Source organism: Salvelinus fontinalis, chromosome 23 (genome assembly GCF_029448725.1).
Source record: "Salvelinus fontinalis isolate EN_2023a chromosome 23, ASM2944872v1, whole genome shotgun sequence".
Classification (NCBI taxonomy): Eukaryota; Metazoa; Chordata; class Actinopteri; order Salmoniformes; family Salmonidae; genus Salvelinus; species Salvelinus fontinalis.
In genome coordinates, this window is record NC_074687.1 from 37,413,820 (window position 1) to 37,438,965 (window position 25,146).

The 25,146-nt window shown below is 41.4% G+C and overlaps 2 protein-coding genes and 1 long non-coding RNA gene across 4 annotated transcripts in view; 1 reads left to right on the top strand and 2 right to left on the bottom strand.

Moving 5' to 3' along the window:
* LOC129821244 (alkyldihydroxyacetonephosphate synthase, peroxisomal-like) overlaps nt 1-11,131 on the bottom strand; it is a 36,740-nt gene extending 25,609 nt beyond the window's left edge. The window contains exons 1-5 of one of the 2 annotated variants that reach the window (XM_055878677.1): nt 10,878-11,131; nt 3,632-3,721; nt 647-737; nt 419-539; nt 100-177 (exon numbers count right to left, since the gene is read on the bottom strand). In XM_055878677.1, coding sequence (XP_055734652.1) covers nt 100-177; nt 419-539; nt 647-737; nt 3,632-3,721; nt 10,878-11,035 — 538 coding nt within the window. In that variant the 5' untranslated portion in view covers nt 11,036-11,131. Of the gene's footprint in view, nt 1-99; nt 178-418; nt 540-646; nt 738-3,631; nt 3,722-10,358; nt 10,446-10,877 lie in introns of those variants that run through there. The other variant, XM_055878680.1, reaches the window with a different exon arrangement.
* Nucleotides 11,132-12,935: 1,804 nt separating this feature from the next.
* On the bottom strand, nt 12,936-14,967 carry LOC129821538 (uncharacterized). Its single transcript, XR_008754347.1, has 2 exons — nt 14,542-14,967; nt 12,936-13,655 (listed from the first exon to the last, which is right to left on the bottom strand). It is a non-coding gene; the product is annotated as an uncharacterized LOC129821538 (long non-coding RNA).
* Nucleotides 14,968-16,442: 1,475 nt separating this feature from the next.
* On the top strand, nt 16,443-23,991 carry LOC129821246 (nuclear factor erythroid 2-related factor 2-like). The gene is made up of 5 exons (XM_055878682.1): nt 16,443-16,694; nt 20,154-20,429; nt 20,696-20,788; nt 20,911-21,093; nt 21,666-23,991. Exons 1-5 carry the CDS (start codon nt 16,653-16,655, stop codon nt 22,914-22,916), a joined length of 1,845 nt encoding a protein of 614 aa, XP_055734657.1. The 5' UTR covers nt 16,443-16,652; the 3' UTR covers nt 22,917-23,991.
* The last annotated feature ends 1,155 nt before the right edge of the window (nt 23,992-25,146 follow it).

Sequence of the window (25,146 nt, forward strand, 5' to 3'; positions counted from 1 at the left end):
ATCACCTAAGCCAGGATGGAAAGAAGCAATGTGGGAGGGAAATATATATATATATTTTTTAAAAGGACAGTTTAGAATAGTAGTGTCGCAAAAACTCACTTGGCCACACCACCATGTCCGGAACCCGCTCAAATTTCTTCCCTTCTCTGAGAGCAAAGATTTCATGTAAGCAATGACCTGTTAACATAAGAGAAAAAAAAATGTAATATACTTAGTATACTACGAAAAAAAGCAATTATGGTTGTAGGATCAGTATAAATAGTGTGATATTGACAGCTTCCTCTAATTCAGGCTGCTGTTGTCCTACGTAAAAACAAAAAGGTGACATCATGATCTCAACATTCACAGTGTCTGTGTGAGACCCCTCCAGACTACACCCATCGCCCTGGAGGACCACAGCCTTCCCAGCATGCCTCACCGTGGGCACGGAACACCCTGTCCTCAGCCTCATGGGAGAAGGGGATGCCCGTGGCCTTCAGGTCCTCAACGAACGCCTTGTTCAGTCTGGCCGGTGGCACAGCACTGGCATTCAGAGCGGGCTGGGACAAAGACATGGGAGGAAGAGGAGGAGGAGCCATTAACGGACTGCTGCGGTCATTGGAATTCAAACCAACAGGTGACGAGGGTTGAAAACAACGACACTTACTGTCGCGGGGCTTTTATGGTTCACACTGGCGCCAAAGGTGTTTTCAAACCAGTCCTGCAAACTGGGCAGGACCATCCCGCTTAGCCTATACCTGCAATGAACAGAAACACACAGGCTTAGAAGAAAGGAAGTTACCCCACAATTGACCTCTGACCCAACCTGTAAACATAACCCCTCAGACCTAGGTGTTATGCTGGGAACTGGTGAAATATGCAAAGGAAACCCTGTTCGACTGTCATTGATGTGACGTCAGTGTGTGGTGGTTGGAGCTGAATGAAGTTATTAGGCGAGACCAATGACAGCACTGTCCGTGCCGTCCCCGTCACGCCAGCCGCTGTATAATTGAACCGCTGGCACAGCAGAGGCCAGCACATCAGGGGAATGTAGTCTGCCTTTGTCCAGCAGACCATGAAACACACTCCTTAATGAAAAAGCCTCTGTCACAGAGGAGAAATCTCTCTTTGACTTTCATTTCTTCCACCCAGCCACGCATATGTAGCACCCAGAAATAACTCAAAAGAGAAGGCACGGAATGGAAAGAGGTGGTTGATACAATTTAGAACCTAGAATAACAGAGGAATCATTTCCTGCACAGCATCCTGTATAATTCCAGTTAGCAGTTAGCCTATTTATTTATTTTATTTTTATTTTTTATTTTATTTTACCGTTATTTTACCAGGTAAGTTGACTGAGAACACGTTCTCATTTGCAGCAACGACCTGGGGAATAGTTACAGGGGAGAGGAGGGGGATGAATGAGCCAATTGTAAACTGGCTATCTATGGTCAATGGGAAGAAGTACAAACATTCCATGCAAGGCTGAGTTTCCAACGGGAAATTTCAAATCACCGATAATCACACTAATTGACCTCTTATGTCGGGGACTGAATTGAGGCAAGATATGCAGGATAGATACCAGCCACTAGATGGCACTAGCACCCCACTCTAAATTAGGATAGGGGGTTCCACTAGATAGCACAGCCACAATATCAAACTTGTGTACATCGTAAAAATTCATGACCACACAAATGTGCTTTTGGGTCTTAATTTAAGGTTAGGGTTAGGCATAAGGTTAGCAGTGTGGTTAATGTTAGGGTTAAAAATCACATTTTCAGAAGAGAAATTGTAGAAATAGGCAGGGTTCATGACTTTGTGGCTGTGGTAACTAGTGACGACCCAAGGAGGGGTTGGTTTTACAGTTGAAGTCGGAAGTTTACATACACCTTTGCCAAATACATTTAAACTCAGTTTTTCACAATTTCTGATATTTAATCCTAGTAAAAACTCCCTGTCTTAGGCCAGTTAGGATCACCACTTTATTTTAAGAATGTGAAATGTCAGAATAATAGTAGAGATTGATTTATTTTAGCTTTTATATCTTTCATCACATTCCCAGTGGGTCAGATGTTAACATGCACACAATTATCATTTGGTAGCATTGCCTTCAAATTATTTAACTTCGGTCAAACGTTTTGGTTAGCCTTCCACAAGCTTCCCACAATAAGTTGGGTGAATTTTGGCCCATTCCTCCCGACAGAGCTGGTGTAACTGAGTCAGGTTTGTAGGCCTCCTTGCTCGCACACGCTTTTTCAGTTCTGCCCACAAATTTTCTATGGGATTGAAATCAGGGCTTTGTGATGGCCAGTCCAATACCTTGACTTTATTGTCCTTAAGCCATTTTGCCACAATTTTGGAAGTATGCCTGGGGTCATTGTCCATTTGGAAGACCCATTTGCGACCAAGCTTTAACTTCCTGACTGATGTCTTGAGATGTTGCTTCAATATATCCACATAATTTTCCATCCTCATAATGCCATCTATTTTGTGAAGTGCACCAGTCCCTCCTGCAGCAAAGCACCCCCACAACATGATGCTGCCAACCCCGTGCTTCACGGTTGGGATGGTGTTCTTCGGCTTGCAAGCCTCCCCCTTTTTCCTCCAAACATAAAGATCGTCATTATGGCAAAACAGTTATATTTTTGTTTCATCAGACCAGAGGATATTTCTCCAAAAAGTACGATCTTTGTCCCAATGTGCTGTTGCAAACCGTAGTCTGGCTTTTTTAATGGTGGTTTTGGAGCAGTGGCTTCTTCCTTGCTGAGCGGCCTTTCAGGTTATGTCGATATAGGACTCGTTTTACTGTGGATATAGATACTTTTGATCCCGTTTCCTCCAGCATCTTCACAAGGTCCTTTGCTGTTGTTCCGGGATTGATTTGCATTTTTCGCACCAAAGTACATTCATCTCTAGGAGACAGAAAACGTCTCCTTCTTGAGCGGTATGACGGCTGCGTGGTCCCATGATGTTTATACTGCGTACTATTGTTTGTACAGATGAACCTGGTACCTTCAGGCATTTGGAAATTGTTCCCAAGGATGAACCAGACTTGTGGAGGTCTTGGCTGATTTTGTTTGATTTTCAAATGATGTCAAGCAAAGAGACTGAGATTGAAGGTAGGCCTTGAAAAACATCCACAGGTACACCTCCAATTGACTCAAAATATGTAAATTATCCTATCTGAAGCATCTAAAGCCATGACATCATTTTCTGGAATTTTCCACTGTTTAAAGGCACAGTCAACTTAGTCTATGTAAACTTCTGACCCACTGGAATTGTGATACAGTGAAATAATGTCTGTAAACAATTGTTGGAAAAATTACTTGTGTCATGCACAAAGTAGATGTCCTAACCGACTTGCCAAAACTATAGTTTGTTAACAAGAAATTTGTGGAGTGGTTGAAAAACGAGTTTTAATGACTCCATCCTAAATGTATGTAAACTTCCGACTTCAACTGTAGGTGGTATGTAGTGGAGTGGAGAGCGCAATCCAGATTGAGAATGTGTACAATCCAGATTGAGAATGTGTACAATCCAGATTGAGAATTCCATCACTGAATAATGGATACATTCATACTTACAGATCATAATACATATTATTCATGAGAATAAAAAAATTGGTTGAAAATGTTGGGACAGTATACTGTACCTTTTGCCTGTGAATTCTGCTTGACCCTTCTTATTGAAGAGGAATTTGGAGTCACTGTACCCCCAGCCATTCCACTTCATAATCTCCTGCCTTGGGAAACAAACAGTTGAAGTCAGTTTCATTGTTATAGTAGCAGCAGCTAATACTGTACTAATGCTGTCTGAGGTCAGGACACAGGACAAAAATCTCAAGGCAGGAAGACAATACAAGGAAGCACTTTTAGAAGGCCATGGCCTTGCACCTCATGAAAACGTCAGACTGTCCATACATGACATCCTGTTGCAAACAGTAGTAGTTGAAAAAGTGGTTTATTTGCCACTTATCAAACTGTTGCAATGGGGAAATGTTGTAGTTCCCTCATTTTGCTAACAGTTATTTAATGGGCTTTCCACATGGCTATCAGTAAGCATATTTGCAGTATGGGAGGCTGCAGTCACACTTAGGCGTAACCCCTGACAGATGACCTTCCCATGTGTACTGCACACAGCCAACCACAGGCAGCGTTTCCCCCTAGGATTTGTTTTAATCAGCAGCGGTGGCAGAGTTAGCGGTGGCTGGGTGATGGCCACAATTTAGCAGCGGTGGTGCGCCAATACTAAATGCATATAGGGGTAACAGTGAAAAGCCGGTTGGCAAAGTAACTTCGGGGAAGAAAACCTATTAATCTCAAACACTATCATCAACAGCAATCAGACAGGGTGTGGCTTAGATCTCAGGTCGTTAAGTACATTCCCTTCAACAATAACACTCCATGGAGAAGCATCATGATGCATATCATAGAAGGGCATTACCAAAGAAGGTGTGTCCAACAACCGGATATTCTCCTAAAATGATTTTCCAAGGAAGGAACATTGTCAGCATAGGCCTAATGATAATCATGGAAGAGGACACAAGAAACAGGGTTGAGCACTGAACTCAAACGTCAGGCAGAATTGTATCTCAATATCTACTACATAATTGAGCTCTGACAGTTCAGTAATGTGCTTCTTCATCAGTGTTAAATCACTATGCTCATCCTAAGGGAATGCTTTTCAGAAATCACTAAGTTATAATACGACATGATTCAAGATTTCCCCAGCAGACAGATGAAATAGGCCCACTACTCCTAGAAGGGACCCATGAATCACGTGATGGGATGCTAACGTAGTGGAGTAAAACCATGATGAATGCCTGCCAAAACAGCCAGGCAGTGTAAATTATGAGGAGCCTGAGAAATGAGACAGACATACTCTCCATGCCAGTCTGTGTGATCTCCTGTCATCACACTGGACGATGACACAACTCCACGCATCAACAAGCAGCCGAATACAGCTGTCCAGAGGTTAATGAATTTATTGTGCAATTAAATGGAAGCAACAGTGGTCTGGTCTCTGTCCCTTAGCTAACATTAATCCTAAGAGAGCTGGGGGAATCTTTTCAAAGTACTGTAATAAATATCACACACAGCATAAGAAAATGCTGATCACCGAAAACATTAGGCTAGTTCAACACCTTATTAAATTGGTAGCCTCATTTTGTGTCTGCACTCAAGTTGCTCCAACAGAAAGAGACAAAAGGTCTGACTGTTATTAAAAGGACTGTCCTTAAAACGCCTTTTGAAACAACGTGCCCAAAGGTATAGGTTATAAGACAACTCCAGAATGACATTCCAGCAGTACAAAAACCAGTAGCCCAGCTTTGAAGTGTACAACATTCCTACACTCCAGTGAAAAGTGGGTCGTTCCACCTCAAAAAGCACAAGAAAGAGAAATGACACTCACCATCTCAGATTGCATTCCTGCAACATTGTTTTGTTAAAAACTATTTGAACTCTAAGAAATTACGCTAATTGATTGCACCCAAATTATAGGATTCATATAAAATTCTATAATTATAGTAACCAATATCCAGTTTGGACCAAACCTCTTCTTAACAATGATTAAGATGTGAAGTCAGAAGACACCCACGGACCACACAAACCAAGCCCACCCCAACGGCCAGTATACAGTATCAGTTCTCTATGTCTGACAAGTACTATGAAGCTGCAGCTAGGAGTATTGTTTCTTCACACCATGTAATGGATTCTCAGTGAATTTGGAGATGGTTATTTTGCCCTGTTCTGAATTTTTTCTTTATTCAAGTTGGTTGATATTACCAGGTTATGACCACAAGGTGGTGCTGTTTCTGCCATTTGTTGAAAATTCTCAGTTTCGTTAAATTTAATAAATATTTTCATAAGTAAAAAAATAAATAATTTTGTAACAATAATGAGGCAATATACAGGGGGTAGTCTTATGGCTTGGGGGTAGAAGCTGATAATTAGCTTTTTGGACCTAGACTTGGCACTCTGGTACCGCTTGCTGTGCAGTAGCTGAGAGAACAGTGACTTGGGTGACTAGAGTCTAACAATTTTTTGGGCTTTCCTCTGACTCCGCCTAGTATATAGGTCCTGAATGGAGTGATGTACTGGGCTGTACGCACTACCCTCTGTAGCGCCTTAAGGTCGGATGCCGAGCAGTTGCCATACCAGACGGTGATGCAACCGGGCAGGATGCGCTCGATGGTGCAGCTGTAGAACTTTTTAAAGATCTGGGGACCCGTGCCAAATCTTTTCAGTCTCCTGAGGGGGAAAAGGCGTTGTCGTGCCCTCTTCACGACTTCCTTGGTGTGTTTGGACCATGTCAGTTAGTTGGTGATGTGGACACCAATGAACTTGAAACTCTCGACCAGCTCCACTACAGTCCTGTTGATGTGAATGGGAGCGTGTTCCTGTCATCCATGATCATCCTGTCTTGCTCACGTTGAGGGAGAGGTTGTTATCCTGGCAGCACACTGCCAGGTGTCTGACCTCCTCCCTATAGGCGGTCTCATCGTTGTAGGTGATGACACTGTTGTGTCATCAGCAAACTTAATGACGGCGTTGGAGCCGTGCTTGGCCACGCAGTCGTGGGTGAACAGGGAGTACAGGAGGGGACTAAGCACACACCCCTGAGGGGCCCCCGTGTTGAGGATCAGTGTGGCAGACGTATTGTTGCATACCCTTACCACCTGGGGGCGGCCCATGATCCAGTTACAGAGGGAGGTGTTTAGTTCCAGGGTCCTTAGTTTAGTGATGAGCTTTGTGGGCACTATGGTGTTGAATGCTGAGCTGTAGTGAATGAACAGCATTCTCACATAAGTGTTCCTTTTGTCCAGGTGGGAAAGGGCAGTGTGGAGTGCAATTGAGATTGTGCCATCTGTGGATCTGTTGGGGCGGTATGTGAATTGGAGTGGGTCTAGGGTTTCCGGGATGATAGTGTTGTGAGCCATGACCAGACTTTCAAAGCACTCATTTAGGCAGGTTAACTTTGTTTCTTGTCACAGGGACTATGGTGGTCTACTTGAAACATGTAAGTATTACAAACCCGATCAGGGAGAGGTTGAAAATTACACTTGCCAGTTGGTCCGCGCATGCTCTGAGTACAGGTCCTGGTAATCCGTCTGCCCCGTGGCTTTGTGAATGTTGACCTGTTTAAAGGTCTTGCTCACATCGGCTAAGGAGAGCGTGATCACTGAGCAGCTCACAGCTGGGTTTCTCTTTGTAGTCTGTAATAGTTTTCAAGCCCTGCCACATCCGACGAGCATCAGAGCCGGTGTAGTACGATTCAATCTTAGTCCTGTATTGACATTTTGCCTGTTTGATGGTTCGTCTGAGGGCGTAGCGTTATTTCTTATAAGCGTCCGGATTAGTGTCCAGTTTCTTGAAAGCGGCAGCTCTAGCCTTTAGCTCGGTGTGGATGTCACCAGTAATTCATGGCTTCTAGTTGGGATATGTACGTACAGTCACTGTGGGGACGATGTCATCGATGCACTTATTGATGAAGCAGGTGACTGAGGTGGTATACTCCTCAATGCCATTTGTATGAATCCCGGAACCTATTCCAGTCTGTGCTAGCAAAACAGTAAAGTAGCGTAGCATCTACATTATCTGACTACTTCTGTATTGAGCGAGTCAGTTGTACTTCCTGCTTGTAATCAGGAGGAGAGTTATCGTCAAGATTTTCCAAATGGAGGGCGAGGGAGAGCTTTGTACACGTCTCTGTGTGTGGAGTAAAGGTAGTCTAGAGTGGTGGTACGTGATATTCTGGTAGAAATTAGGAAAAACGGATTTAAATTTGCCTGAATTAAATTCGCTGGCCACTAGGAGCGCCACTTCTAGATGAGCATTTTCTTGTTTACTTATGGCCTTATACGGCTTGTTGAGTGCGGTCTTAGTGCCAGCGTCGGTTTGTAGTGGTAAATAGACAGCTACAAAAAAATATAGAGGAGATCTCTCTTGGTAGATAGTGTGGTCTGAAGCTTATCATGAGCTACTCTACCTCAGGCAAGCAATACCTCGAGACTACCTTAATATTAGACATCACGCACCAGCTATTATTGACAAATAGACACACACCCCACCCCTTGTCTTACCGGATGTAGCTGCTCTGTCCTGTCGATGCACAGAAAACCCAGCCAACTGTATATAATCTGTGTCTTTGGTAGGATTGTCTCGAACCGAGCTCATCCAGTTTATTCTCCAGTGATTGTACTTTGGCTAATAGAACGGATGGTAGAGGCGGGTTACCCACTTGCCAACGAATTCAAACAAGGCACCTTGATTTCCGCCTCCTGTATTTCCTTATTTTCTTTATGTGAATGACGGGGATTTGGGCCTTGTCTGGGAGCAACATTATATCCTTTGAGTCTGACTCATTAAAAAAAAAAGTATTCGTCCAGTTCAAGGTGAGTAACCGCTGTTCTGATAGAAGCTCTTTTCGGTCATAAGAGACGATAGCATCAACATTATGTACAAAATAATTTACAAACAATGCGGAAAAAACACAAAATAGAACAATTGGTTAGGAGCCCGTAAAACGGCATACATCCCCTCCCACGCCATTCCTACGATACGGCCGTATACAGCTATATTTATTGCATACTGTCTGAATCCTTTAAATTAAAAAGGGCCATCTAGCTTAAATTTACCAGAGGTGAAATTATATTTCAACATAAAAATGTTACAGGAATGCTTATCTTTATGTTTTTAACTGCAGAAACCATTCAAAACAATCTGAGATGGTGTGTGTCATTGCTTGCTGAAATGACATGGAACGACCCAAGTGCAATTCCAGAAAATGTAGTCAAATTCATTGAGATTAGTTTTATTTCTATTGATAATAATGCAAGTGGTCCACAAAATGATTCCTAATTTGGATAAGGGTTGAAGGGGGGGAACTCAAATGAGGGAAATAGGCATAGCTTGTGTCTTATTTATTGTCATAGTTCAAACATTAGTGTCCATGAACCAGCACTAAAATGACCATCCATTGGGTAAGAGAGAGAGAGATTCCACCAGACCTGAAAATCTGGCTCCCGAGGGACAAACTCACCGGTAGCATAACTGACTTGACCTAGAGTTAGGGTTGATCTGAAGAAAAAAAACTCAGCACTTCTCTGCCTCAAACACTTCCTGTAGGCTAACTAATACCAATCAAATATGTTCCAATGACATAATGAAGAGCCATACATAATGCAAAAACAAATAGTTAAATATTGTGGTAGAAACACGGGAGCATTTCCTCACATTGGAAATCTTCCCCTATTGCACAAATTGTTACATAGGTGGGTTCTTACAAAACAGTCTGTTTGGCTGCATTTAGACAGGCAGCCCAATTTAGATCATGTTTTTTAGTAATTGGTCTTTCAATCAATCAGATCTTCATCTTTCGATCATCAGATATTTTTCAGAGCTGATGTGAAAATATCTGACGTGATTGGTCAAAAGATCAAATAGGCTAGTGGAAAAAAGGTCAGAATTGGGCATTCCTGTGTGAACCCAGCCTTAGAAATGTAAACTGAACAAAAATATAAAACGCAACATGCAACAATTTCAAAGACTTGACTGAGTTACAGTTCATATAAGGAAATCAGTCAATTGAAATAAATGCATTAGGCCCTAATCTATGGATTTCACATGACTGGGCAGGGGTGCAGCCACAGGCCCACCCACTGTGGAGTCAGGTCCAGCCAATCAGAATTAGATTTTTTCCCATCAAAAGGGCTTTATTACAGACAGAAATACTCCTCAGCACCCTTTGCAAATGAGAAATGTTCACTAACAAATTTGTTCAAAGAATTTGAGAGAAATAAGGTTTTTGTGCATATGGAACATTTCTGAGATCTTTTATTTCAGCTCATGAAACATGGGACCAACACTTTACATGTTGAGTTTATATTTTGTTCTGTATAAATATGAAAGTATCCTCTAGTCATCCTTGTTGCTTAAACATATCTGACACTAGATGTCACTACAGCATGATTGTGAAAGCTGAACAGCCCACTCGCCTCATAAGGAATTGAGAGTCAGACCACCACAGCTCTTGGCCAATCAGATCCAAGTTTTAGGCGGAAAGTTTTACTGGTGAACTTTATCCCATTCTTACTTCTGTCAATTGTTTTGACTGGGAGAGGGTGTCCCACACCTAAATCCCAACAAAATCTGTAAAAACAACCTCTAGATAAAAATAGATTATAAGACTACATATAGAACTTTCACCATTATAATGACCACTTTTTTCTGCTCAAGAATGTAGCTTCTAATTCTGGTCATGTCAGTCAAACTGAGCTGAGATTTCGCTAGTTGTTCAGAATAGTGTCAGTATCAAAACAATGCCAGTAGCCTATTAAGCTATAGCTAACAATATAGATGTGAAATGGAATAGGCTACCTTGAATTTTTTTGAAATGTTGGCAAGCTGATCTTGTAGTTTTACATAAACTCCAGCTGCCCACTGTCACTACGAGTGGCTAGTGGTGCTCACATAACGTTGGCAAGTTATGACAAAATGGTACAGGAAATGATGTAGGATTGACCTCAACTCAATATCAAACATTCCCATAACACACTCTAAGCAGCCTACAATAAAAATACAAAAAAAGAGTTGGATAGAATACAGTCCCGCCGCACCCACTTATTCGATGAATGAACACTTTGTTTGTGGACCATTAACGTTGGCGCACATATAGCTGGCTAATTTCCTTAGTTAAATGAAATCGGATATGTCTGAATAATAATATACCAAGGAGGCCATCTCCGTTTGTAAAAGACACCAATTCTGTGTTTTAATAACAAGGAAATACATGACAGCTGTTTCATACTGTATGACAATCACTTTTAGCTACCAGCTAGCATTTCAGCATAGCCATCCTCCATCTACTGCTATTGCATCACCACCGCCAAGTCCTACCTCTTTCTCGGCACCGTCCCTTTATTCGCTTCAGCTTTGCATTCAGTTACGATAATTCCCGAGTCATCGTCCTTATGTTTCTGTAAATGCCCGGCAATTATCCTCAATCTTTGCTGTGCAATTCGTTGGCTCTCGGAGCTGTTGCTGTCTGACGCCATGCTGCTTCCGTGTTTGTGTAGGGAGAGGCAGCTGTCAGAGGTCAGCACAGGGATAGAATGGGTGTGTTCGAGCGGTAAGCCTAACGAAGACGACTGTAGAGTGAAGTCGGGGGAGGGGCATCTGTAACAGCCACAAGTCGGACACTTTAATGGTTTTGCAACAGCAAGGCTCAGATCGACATGCAATGTCAACATAGCTGTTATTGTTTATAATAGTTTGTCTGTTGTCTAAACTTTTCTATATCCCCATATCACACACTCACAACTGGGAAAATGTGTGTACAATTCATTTTTGTATCCCCTGTAGCTTTAGAATTGCACAAAGTTGGTTGCTGTTTCAGTCAGGTATTTGGCCACGTTTACTTGGGTCAAACAAAACACCCAAATGATTGGTAGACAAATAGTGCCTCCCACAATGCAGGTGATAGCTGCAGCGACCTGAAGGTGATTTCCTCAAAACTGCATGACCTTTGATCACATGATTTTTGTAAAGTTCATGTTGTTACTGTAACCAATGGAATTGCTACTTATAAAGCTACAGTCACTGTTGTGTAGAATAATCTGTTTTTGAAAGGCGCAATCTGTGATTACATGCTGTGCAATGGTCATTCCAACAAATTGTATTGGAATGGGAGGGGTTGCAATTTATTACTCCATGGTAAGTATTGTAGCATATACCTACAATCAAAATTGTTAAAAAGAATCATGTTGATCTGGGCTGTCAGTTGAATTCATAGTCTGGTATGAATTTGACTGTAGTTACATTTCCCCAGCCCCATCAGCCTTACAAACAAAGTTGCAGGGTCAGACTGTTGCTGGATACAGAAATTACAGAGTGAGCCTTTAATTAATGGAAAATGTATGCCTTTCTCTTTAACAGATTTGACTTTATAGTTTACCACAGAATCCAGGGGTGTATTCATTACCCCAATTCTATTGCAAAATGTTTTGTCTGTCGCAAAAGGTTTTGCAACAGGAACCATTTAATCCAATCTGAAAACGTTTTGCAACAAAAATTGGTTTTTATTAGACAAATTCAAGTTGGTCACTCCCTGTTTTGTTCTGTTTGCTTCCGTTTGGTTCTTAAACGGTAAACTGTTTCCGTTGCAAGACGTATTGAATACAGCCCAGCTCCCCAAATATTAGACTATGAATAAACTTTAAAAACACAGAAAAAAATGTGTTTCATTTTAAGACAGTGATCTAATTTAATGGGAACCAAAATATGCCATGTTGGTGTAGTGTTTAAATCTATGCATGTGTCTTTAAGACTAACAAATATGTGCCCTTTGAAGGAGCCATTGTCTTTATTGCACTTTAAGGTATTTTAATATTTTCTTGTTGATGTATTGAAAGCTTTGATTTTACTTGAAAGAGCCATGATACATACTACTACCCCCCCCCCCCCCCCCCCCCCCCCTCCTTCCTCAGAACAGCCTCAATTCGTTGAGCATGGACTCTACAAGATGTCGAAAGCTTTCCACAGGGATGCTGGTCCATGTTGACTCCAATACTTCCCACAGTTGTGTCAAGTTTGCTGGATGTCCTTGGGTGGTGGACCATTCTTTATAAACACGAAAACTGAGTGAAAAACCCAGCAGCGTTGCTGTTCTTGACACTCAAAACGGTGCACCTGGCACCTACTACCATACCCCGTTCAAAGGCAGTTACATATTTTGTCTTGCCCATTCATCCTCTGGATGGTACACATACACAATCCATGTCTCAATTGTCTCAAGGCTTAAAACTCCATAATTAACCTGTCTGCTCCCCTTCGTCTACACTGATTGAAGTGGATTTAGCAAGTGACATCAATAAGGGATCATAGCATTCACCTGGATTCACCTGGTCTGTCTATGTCATGGAAAGTGCAGGTGTTCTTAATGTTTTGTCCACTCAATGTACATCTCTGAAATAGTTTTATTCAGACTTACATTCCAACAATGAATGATACAACAGACAATTATCCAGCATTCGCATGACACAATGTCAATACTCAACAGAAAATGATGAAGAAAAAAGTATCTGAATTGGGACATTCATGTTTATGGGTTTGATATGGTTATGAGATGTTTGACCACTACATTGTATGACCCAGGACAGTGAAAATGAGGTTTGAACATTTCAACTGCTGTTGTTTATCTTTCCTTCTCACATCCATTGAGTCACATGACCAAGTGATAGCGAGGTATGACTGGAGTCTCCATATGGCCCACTGTCGTCCTATAGGAAATTATGTAACACTCTACCATGGCTTTCTGGGAGTCCATTTTTCATTAATAGTTCAGACATTTCACTCTGATACCAATAGACCAAGTGCGTGTTTACTTATAAGCAGATACATACTACACAAGTTGGTGAAAACTCGTGAGTAATTGTCAAAAGAAAAACTTTATTCTCCCTTTTGCAGTCTGCAAGTGGCATGTGAAATAATGGTTCCACTCTCCAGATGGTAGGTTTGTTTCCCGCAGGCCGGAGCATTAACTCCCAAAACAAAGTTCTGTAATGCACTGACTGCAAACAATTAGAGTCGAAGTGTATCACAGAACTTTACTTGGAAAGCCAGAGTGCCACATCGTAGGCTATTCCTTTGTGCCAACCCATTTCACCACTCCTTCACCTGCAACATATAACAAGAGAGTGAACTGTAGTAGCTACATTTCCCATTGGTGTGCTTGCTTGGTGAACACTTTGATTTAACACAATAGTGTGGAAAATATGTCATTGTGAGGTTAAGCTGACTCTCTCAACACAGTATTGAGACTTAACCTAAGTTAAATCCAACATGATTTGAGATTTTTTTAAATGGAATCAGTCACAGCTGAGTGATTTAAAGAAGTGCATTAAATGAAACTTAGAAGTGTAAGCCAGTAACTCTCTGGGCCTATTAAGACAACATAGAATAGAGTGAATGAGAAGCCTGCTGTTGGGAACTTAGATTGATTCTCACACTCTGCCACCAACCCACCACAGAAATTATGAAATCATACAATATTATACAGTATGCGGGAATCTAGCTTTTCTTTGTGTTTACTTTGCAGTTCAACCTTGACTATCTTCAAGGTTGTAAAGTGAACAATTAGGGCACTTCATATGTAGAACAGATGACGTGTCTAAAGGTTCCAAATTTGGAATCCTGTATTTCTTTATGCTGAATATTACCCTCCTGGAGTAATACACCCACATTCATTATGCAAATGTAAGCCTATTTGTTGAGTTTTTCACAAGCCACAGACTGAAGTTTACAATTAAAATGATATAGAATACACGGTCTACCTATAAAACAAGGCAAACATTCCACATTTTCCACTTCAGTTTAGCATACAAGTTTATATTAAATAAAGTTTGGAGAGTTGCTAATTGTAATGAAGTTACAAAGTGCAAAATCAAACAGTGAATTAAAAGATGTTGGAATTCGATTAGCAGATGTGAAATGCCATAGCTTCATATTCGAAATGTGAGAAAACTATAATAATAAGCAAGAAAAGCAATTGATCATACTGTACCTGGCAGAAGTGAGAGAGCTGTTAAAGGGGGCCAGCTGCAATCCAGCACGAGGGCAAAAAGATCATAAAATGCACAAAAAAACAGTGGGCTATATACAATTGTTGCAGGACTAACTGTAAAAAAAACCTGGAGATTTTCCTCTTCTCAATTTCGCGGTTGACGTCCCTCGTTGGAGCCTACATACAGTGTTCGTATAGCTGGCTTCACGCCGCTTTTACCTCTTCTTCTTTCAGCCCTGTGCACAGCTGGAAGAATGTCGACGTGGAGCTGCCAAACGTGAACGCGTATTCGTGGGCGCGCTTGAGAGAAAAATCCATATAGTGTCATTTGAATTCAGATAGTGGGACAGTGGGCTGCACTGTATAGTTAAGGCATAGCTAGAGGTATAGTGAGGCTCTTTACATATACGTGTCAGAGAGCGTGGTATAAAGACCACCACATTACAAGACGTTTCAAACGTTGCTTATAATTGCAATGTGGTCCCAACCTCCTATTGCACTCGTGTCAGAATGTTATACTACGTCGGCGCTGTCAAGGATCTCATTGTAACTAGTGTAATATTCCAGCAACATGTTTCAGCAAAGGCATACCTTATTTACTTTAAATAATGAAGACCTATACCTAAATATCAAGTTATGGATGATGGGGAGAATAATATAATGATACTATATTTTTTTCAACGTGTCTGCATACAACTAGGCTATATTGGAGAATGTGAAATGTTCCGATTGTTTTGAAAATATCAATTATTGTGTAGCCTATAGCCTACTTTTATGTAAAATAATATTTCATAGGCTTTTTAAAAATAGATTGGGTATCTAACCCTGGTCGTCAATTTCAAAGACAACCGTGTGTAGGCTACCATTTGCCTGGCTACCCAAACTCCTTGCTCCGGCCAAACGCAACGTCACGCCCACGGACGTGAACATAGAGCAGCGTCAGGAGAGGCTACCATCTGGTCTTGAGTCAACAGTCTGTCTTTTCAGGGTCTCAAGCAAAGGGAAACATGTGAGGCTATGACTGTGCACCATCTCCGTTTTACATTTGAATAACGTATACTAAGCCAACTGTGTCAATGGTGTGGCTGAGTCTACGGAGTGTGCAAGGGGAGGGCCTGGGGCCTGTTGTAGTATAGGTTAGGCTACTGTACAAATGAATGAAATACTTAGGCGTCATCTAAACCAGAAGAGGTCGCTATTTAATAGATCAACTTTCAGGAGTTGCCATCCCATCTCTCTCCTAGTTGGATTAGCTGTGAGCAGATTTAGGCCAACTGCAGACAACTACATTTACATTTACATTTAAGTCATTTAGCAGACGCTCTTATCCAGAGCGACTACAGATATCAATGTTGACTAACAATTGTTCCTTATTATAGTTTCAGTTTCTAATCCTTATTTTCTTCATTGTATACTTGATTCCCATTGTAGCCTGTAGTTCTACCCTGTACATAAATACAATTTGCAAGTCTATTCAATGCAGTTTTGTAGCATTCTGCATTAAATAAATGTGGGTATTTAGTCTGTCAAGATGATACAATTGGTAAATATACCTTACATTTTGGAACAATGCTGACAATAGTTGTAAAAACTGTTGTAATAACATTGTAATAACTGTAATTCTTATATTAGTTCATAAATGAACCAAGATGCTGTTATCAAAATAGCTCTTCTAGTGTCATGAATCCATGGTGGCAGATTTATGTAAATGTATCTGGACACTTCTTGAATACACTTTTCATTTTTAGGTTAAATAACAAATGACTTGTTTATAAACGTGAAGCAAATGTAACATTGGCTGTCCGGAGCACAGCCACAAACTGGCCTTATCGAACCAATAGGATGTTGAGGGGGACGATCCCAGCGCAGCTCTCTCAGAGCCCTTGACTGGCTGACGCAACTTGTGGGCAAGGCTATCAGACTGCTTGGGGTTTTCCGTAAACTTTCACAAGATTAGAAGCACTATTTCCTTCATAGTCAAAACATTGCTGGGCCGGACTCCTCGCCTTCGGATAGTCCACCATTTTATATTTCTGTAAAGGATTACAAATATATTTTTTATATAGGCCTATTGGGTTTTTCTTTACGAAGGGACAAGCCAACTATCCACTATGATGGAAACTGAGATGCATAAAATGAATCCTAGTCAACAGGTAAATATTATATTGTTATTGGCTACTATATTCAACTCAGTAGGCTTTGTAAAACATCTCAAGGTTGATATATTGACAGAATGTTAGACTACCCTTTGCCTACAGTCGAAAAACAATTTAATGGATAGTTCAAACTATTGAAATGAAATAAGGCCTACACTCATGTTACCTGATATGAACAAACTGTCATGTTCAACCCAATGTGCATTTTCCATAATAATCCGTATATTATTTAATTAATTACGTTAAATGAAACGAATCGTAAACATGCTTTCTTAGCCTATAGCCTATCATAATCATATGTGAGCTTGTTGTGCTGTAGTTTTGACAATTGCAAACGCGTTTCTAGCACTAGGCTACAATTTCCGTCTCTGCGCTGTAGTCGACAGGTCTGTTCAGAGAGATTTCTGCAAAGTCATGGATGGTTGTCTGCCCAGTGCATACAACTAAATTGGGCGAAAAATAACAGTTGAATATCCGCTTAATATCGTAATCCATATGTGTAATGATGCAATTATTGTCAAGTAAAAAATATGCCAAGATTACGAAAGTTTTCCCCAGACAGCCCATTTATTTTTATGTCGGTGCTCTTGTTTTTTGGCCGTCGGGATCTCCCAATGTGTCACTAGAGCCCCATCCTGTAATCCCGTAGATGGCATCTATAGGCCTACCTTTGCTCCATATATACAGTTGATTGTACGATTGCACTTGAATGTAGTAAGCTATGGGAACTGGGTTTGTAAAAAATAAATGCTCAATTTCCTGGTGAATTCTGCAAGTTAGTGTAAATAAAAGCTCTTCCTTTCTCAAACAACACCTCTTTGTCCCAGCTAATCTTGGAATTGATTTTATTTTCTATGTACATAGGTTCTCTGTACATATGGCCAACTGTGTCAAATTAACAAATGCGTAGGCTATTCATTATTATAATAACCCAGAAGTGGTTGTAGTTCTGCAGCTGGCCTTGGTTTACAAACAGTTAATAACATGTTAATCTAGTAATCAATTGATGAACAGGTTCCCCTAGATTAAAGAGTAAACCTGAGTTGGGGAATGTTCAGTAGGATTGTAACCTGATGTGTTTCTTTTTTTGGAGAAAAAAAGATGGCGTTGGAGTAAAGGCCTTATCCCAAATCCAAACTCATCTGATTGTGTATTGAACAATTTGCCTTGACAAAGGCAAAGTATGTTAATATACAACTGTACAACTGTGTATACAACTTTTTTTTTGGTTTCAAGGAATTATGTATAAAGGTCCACGAATCAGTTGTTTTACTGTCACTTAATTCCTGTACTGTTGGAATCGGTGTTCGGCTTGTTTTTAAAAGTGGTGTCTATACTCCTAATATGTTTTTATTCTGTTTGAGTTGCTGCACATTCTGAGATGAAAAATCAGCTACTCAAAGTATGTCTGGGATTCAAACAAAGACATGTTGTTTGAGAATGGAAAAGGAGGAGCTTTTATTTATACTAATTTGCAGAATCAACCAGGAAAGTTAGCATTTCTTTTTACAAACCCAGTTCCCATAGCTTATTACATTCAAGTACTATTGCAAAATATCAGTGAACTAACCAGAATGTTTCACAAGTATTTTGTGGATAAATACTTCACTCCACCAAGATAGTAACTATTTTGTTATGCACTGAGTTTAAAAAGTGAAGTCGCTCATCCAAACAATTTACCAAAATGTTCCCAATGGAAGTCAACATCATCCTTTTTTGAGAGGGAGGATCAGTAATTTGTGAATGTACACAGATCACTCATCTCTGCATGAATGAGTGGAGTTGAAGTATCATTGACAACATGAAAAGCTTAAAGTGTCTCCAGTCATTTTATTTTCTTCAAAAGGGATTATGAAATAAGTGTTTATGAAACTAGATAAAGTTAGTATTTTATGACAGAATTCATCAATCCTGTATGATGAAAGTGTCTATAAAATAATAAGGCATTGTCCTTTTCAAGATTTCTTCACTCTTCTAGACTGCAACTGATAGTTGTGGTTGGTTGTGTGGGCTAACGGTATGACACATGGACTCAATCTGCTGTTTTTGAAAGGAGAAAACATGGCTGACCACAAAAGCTGCTTTCATCCAGCAGCTGTTAGGTCAGTTTAGGCCATTCTTCCTCGTCTCCACAGTCATAATTTATGGTTGCGTGTACTCACTCCTCTGAACAAGATTAATAGTGGGACTTATTGCCCTAACCAGACCTTCTGACGTTACGGGCTTTAGTGGTCATGGACTATTGCTGGCTTTGACGTAACGACCGAGGCAAATAGGGTTAAAGAGTAGTCAGCAGCACTGCACATCTGATGCACACAAACAGAAAGCCAAAGTTTATTGTTTATTATACCCATTTCTGAATAAGAGGTCATGGGTTGAACTTATAATGGTCATGTTTAACATATGATTTGGTCTACACAGTTACAAAGCAATTACTTGTGCTCATTCCTTTTACAATACAGAGTTACCTAAGTTGAAATCGATCAGTTGTTAACAAATAACATCAAGTTCCAAATCCACATCCTCTTTACACTTCTGCTTTGTTAGTCATCTGATCTGTCTCTCTTTATATCCTTTGTCCTCTCTCTGTTCATGTGACCAAGTCTCTCTGAATGTATAGTTTGCCTTTATTACCCAGAAACAAATAGTCACATGCTCAGAGCTTTCAGTGTGACCTAATGTTCGGTTTATGCAATCTCCCAAGGCCCTTGTGAAACACTTCCTTCCTGTAAATAAGGTTTGTGTAATGGATGTTAAAAGGCCCAAGGGAGACCAGCACAGTTTATCTCTGGACATTCCTGAATTTACACGCAGGAAGCTAATAAACATCAGCCACAGTGAGGTAGAAGTGGAGGACCGAATGATCTTGTTATAAAACGTGCTATACACCAGTGGGGAATATAGTAAGCACTTCCTCTGAACATATCCGTACTAAACTCTATTGCCAGGTCTCAACGCAATATGGTTCTCCAAATACAGTAGTGAATGTAGTGACCTTGTGGTGCATTGTGGTATATCAAATAAAAAGTAAACCACATTACATTTCAAGCTGTATGAATGAACTTTTCTCCTCAGAGTGTTCATTGATTTAATTTGTTTTTGGTCTAAGCTACTGATACAACAGACAGAGATGCAACAATATTACATTTGACCTGTTGTCTTTTCATTTATTTGCTCCTCTGCCTGGAAAACAGCTATGAGGCACGTATTCTCTGTGGGTGGGGACTGAACTCTGGGGAAATGGAGAAGTTCATCTATTATTCAGATGGCTTCTTCCTCATTACATTCTAGCCAGTCGTCAAAGGACAGACACCCGAAGGGACGGGGTGTGGCACTGTATCGAGAGCCAGTAGCCATGCTACTTCACAGCAAGCACACACTTCCTTGTTCCTAGTGCACAATCTCCTCGTGTATGGTGCTTTGTGAGTTCCAGTCTAACCTGTTGTCTCTTGGCAGGACGTGGACCTAATCGACATCCTGTGGAGGCAGGACATTGACCTGGGCGCGGGGCGAGAGGTGTTTGACTACTGCCACCGTCAGAAGGAGCATGAGTTGCAGCGGCAGCGGGTGCAGGAGGAGGAGAAGAGGCAGCAGCTGCTGAGAGAGCAGGAGAAGGCCTTGCTGGCTCAGCTACAGCTGGATGAGGAGACGGGGGAGTTCGTGCCCCGCCTTGCACCCAGCGGCCAGTCACCACAGTCTGCCACCACCGCCGCACCCCCTCAAGTCACACAGGTACAGTACACACACAGCAGTCAGTCATGTCAGAGGCTGGCCACTGCCCTCCCTGCACTGGGTTGGGTGCAGCTCCACTGTAGCTAGGTAACCACCTCATCCAGTGTAATTAGGGAAAAACAGGTGGCTCTGTAGTTTTGCATTGGTGGATTTGTCTCTTTAGAAACTAATCTGTGAAGACCTTCGTCTAGGTAGTGCACTTTGTTCAAATTCCTACCTATTCTTTTGCAAGAGGGGTTACATATGCTTTGAATCTTTCCCTTCAGAATGTCAGCTTCACAGAAGATGGAGATGCCATGTCATTTGATGAATGTATGCAGCTGCTGGCAGAGACCTTCCCACTGGTAGATGCTACGGCGGTAAGAATACATTCACTATTAGATAAAAAAAATAATATCCCCCAAACAAATTAAAAAACAATATCTCATCTCTGTTCCGGTTATTAACAGTGTTCCCCCCCCCCCCCTTTTTTGTATTGTAGACCGCTTCCGCCTGTCAGGACGTCACCGTAGCTCCAGCCCCAAACAGCAACCATGTCATGATGGCATGTGAGCTGCCAGCTTTGACCCAGCCACCCATTCTCCCAGCCTCCCAGCCCCCACATAGGACCTCCCCAGATTTGGAGCAGGCCTGGATGGAGCTTTTGTCCCTTCCTGAGCTGCAGGTACAATAGGCAGATTCTACCACCTCAATGGCATGATGCTCTGTAGTGTAAAAAGAAACACCCAAAGAATGCATGGATTGAGCAGCCATGCATGCATGAGAGAACCTACTCACCTTTGTCCTGTGTGTTTGAATGGGACACATAGCAGAAGCAGATAATACAGCTAAATCCACTGTGATCAGGTTTCCACAGAGCACTGTTGCCTCAGAGCTGCTTGTGTCCTTGGTAACACTTAAATAGCGCTCTAATGTTTAGCAGTGGATGAATGTAGTAGCATGGAAACAAACCAGAAAATACTTTACGTACAGTACAAATACAGTACAAAATTTCATGCTAAGATGTTAATCATTTAAGGATTCACAATTTATTTGGAATTTTGAACCTGTGCAAAGTTTCACCTACTATTGAGAATAAAATACAAAGGTTTGAAACCAAGTCTTTTTAAATGCTGAACAACAGCTAGTCCATGTGATGGTACTATACTGCATATTACTATAATGTTACATCTTGACGTCTGATAAACTGCATGGGTTACTGTATTTGTTTTGACTCTTCTGAATCTTGTTTTCCAGCAATGCCTGAATATGCAAATGAAGGACACACTGGATCAGACAGGAGGATATCTGCCCACTAACACCACCCCTGATGTGCAGGATCCAAACTACAGCTTCTACCCATTGCCCAACCTGGCAGAGGTGGCATCAAACGCAGCAGAGGTCTGCCCACCTGAATTCATCAATGCCTTTGAGGAGAGCTTTCCCAACATGGCTCCTCTCCACCACCTCAATCAGATGACCCTAAAGGCTCCAGACCTAAATACTAACTTCAGTGCAGCAACTTTCTGTGACGTATTTTACCCAGACATTGTCAACACAAAAGTGACCAGTGTCACCCTACCTTGTGGCCAAGGAAATGGAGGTAACTCCTTGGCAGAGATATCACACAAGCCTTCTTTTACACCAATGGAATTACATGACCTTTCTCCTAGAGAAGCATTTGACAGAGGCAACAAAACTGAGATAATGCCAGAAATTCCAGATTCGGATTCAGGTGTGTCTGTGGAGGCAAGTCCACATGCTAGCTCCCCTGAGAAATCGATGTATGGGGACGGCTCCTTTGGTGGCTACAGCGATTCAGACATGGAGGAGATGGACAGTAACCCTGAGAGTGCAGAGTCTGACTACTCCGAGATGTTCTCACTGTCTTTCCAACCTGATGGTTTCCAGACTTCTCTCTCTGTGTCAGCTCAGCAGCAGGACAAAAAGCCCAAACATGGCAAGACCGAGCCAGATGAGGAGACTGGCCACAACGATCCCCCCTTCACCAAAGACAAGAAGAGGAGACGCTCCGAGAAGCGTCTCTCCAGAGACGAGCAGCGCGCCAAGGCCCTCCAGATCCCCTTCACTGTGGACATGATCATCAACCTGCCTGTGGACGACTTCAACGAGATGATGTCCAAGCACCAGCTCAACGAGGCCCAGCTGGCCCTGGTCAGAGACATCCGCCGGCGGGGCAAGAATAAGGTGGCTGCCCAGAACTGCCGCAAACGCAAGATGGAGAACATCGTGGAGCTGGAGTATGACCTGGACTCACTGAAGGAGGAAAAGGAGCGACTGCAGAGAGAGAAGACCAAGAATTACAGCAGCTTGCGGCAGATGAAGCAGGAGCTTAACACCCTGTACCTGGAGGTGTTCAGTCTAGTGAGGGATGAGGAGGGGAAGCCCTACTCCCCGTCCGAGTACTCACTCCAGCAGACCACCGATGGCACAGTCTTCCTTGTCCCCCGCATTAAAAAAATGCTTTTCAAGAAAAATGACAACTAGCACTTCTCTGCTTTACTACTTGGTACTGCATTAGTAATAACACTATGCAATGAATAACGTTGTAGATGCTTGGCTTTAAGCGTTAGTAAAATAGCAGAACTATTATATAGTCCTTGCCTACTCTCCTTGAATGCCTTTATAATATTTTTGACATTTTCGTTTTTTGTACTGGTCTCCATTTTCTTCTAAGGTTGTTTTACTGATATTGCTTGTAAATACATTTATACATTATTTGCTATTGAGATATGAAAATGTGAATTGTATATATCATGTTTTAGTATGCTAATTATATTGTTGCAATCACTGTTACTTAAAAGTCTGTTTTATAAACTTTACTCTTTGATTTGCACCTCCATTTATTTTGTATCTTCTGACCCTTTTCTGCTTAAGGCAAGAGGGGGTGTGATATATAGCACGATGCAACGCGGAGTGCCTGGACACAGCCGTGGTATATTGGCCATATCACAAACCCCCGAGATGCCTCATTGCTATTATCAACTGGTTACCAATGTAATTAGAGCAGTAAAAACAAATGTTTTGTCATACCAGTGGTTTACCGTCTGATATCATTTGCGGCGGCAGGTAGCCTAGTGGTTAGAGCGTTGGGCCAGTAACCGGAAGGTTATAAAGCACTACATGGCCTTGCACTCGAATACATGTCTGATATGCTTTTAATGTCTAATATATCTTCTGGCACTGGTCTTTTAGTCATTCCAAATGTCAGAACCAAAACTTTTGGTCAGGCTGCCTTTAGCCTCTACGGTCCTGGTCTTTGGAATAGCCTGCCGAATCTTAGGGCCTCAAAAACTGTTGAATCTTAAGATTTGTCTTAAGACATACCATTTTAGCCGTGCTATTAACTAAAGTGCTTTTAGTTGTCTTACCAATATAGGAACTTTTTATCCGCTTTTTCTGCATAAAATTTCATATCCACTGCTATTTTATTCTTAATGTCTATCTTTATTTTATATTTGCATAGAAACGTTTGATCTTTCTCCACCTTTAATTTTATTTAAGCACTTTGAAAAGCATTTGTAAGAATTTTGCTATATAAATAAAGTTGGATTTGATAGTATGCAACAATGTATGCCAGATGAACATAATGGCTTTGCTGACTGGGATTGCGTAACTGTGTTTTTCGAAACAGAAAAACCAAAACGGTTTACAGTGATCCAAATGCCATTCACAATGGAATCAAAACAGCTATTGGGTTGATCTATGTTAGACCTTCGTTTTTTTTCAATAGCCTTGTTTATTGTCCACAAAACAGAAAGCCCATGATGTACATTAAACTTAGTTTTGAATATTATGAACTGAATCTATTAAAATCTATAAAAATCTTTTGTGAAAGCCAAAACACTTAAATAAAACATAGTTCCAACCAGACAAGACACTTCAACATTCTATTATAGCCATGCTAGCGCCCCATTAACATTGGGGAGAATTTAAACAATGCTATGTAACTGAATGTCTAGAATTTGAATAATATTATAAAAGTAGTCCTAGCTAAATATACAGTGTATTCGGAAAGTATTCAGACCCTTTCCACATTTTGTTACGTTACAGCCTTATTCCCCCCCCCCCCCCCCCCCCCCCCCCCCATTAATCTACACACAAAACTCCACAATGACAAAGCGAAAACAGGTTTTTAGAAATGTTTGCAAATGTATAAAAAACAGAAATACCTGATTTACATAAGTATTCAGACCATTTGCTATGAGACTCGAAATTGAGCTCAGGTGCATCCTGTTTCCATTGATCATCCTTGAAATGTTTCTACAACTTGGAGTCCACCTGTGGTAAATTCAATTGATTGGACATGATTTGCAAAGACACACACCTATCTATATAAGGTTGAGAGTGCACGTCAGAGCAAAAACCAAGCCAAGAGGTCGAAGGACTTGCCTCAGAGACAGGATAATGTCAGGCACAGATCTGGGGAAGGGTACCAAAACGTTTCTGCAACATTGAAGATCCCCAAGAACACAGTGGCCTCCATCATTCTTAAACGGAAGAATTTTGGAACCACCAAGACTCTTCCTAGAGCTGGCATGCCCGGTCAAACTGAGCAATCGGGGGAGAAGGGCCTTGGTCAGGGAGGTGACCAAGAATTCAATTGTCACTGTCAGAGCACCACAGTTCCTCTGTGGAAATGGGAGAACCTTCCAGAAGAACAACTATCTCTGCAGCACTCCACCAGTCAGGCCTTTATGGTAGAGTGGCCAGACGG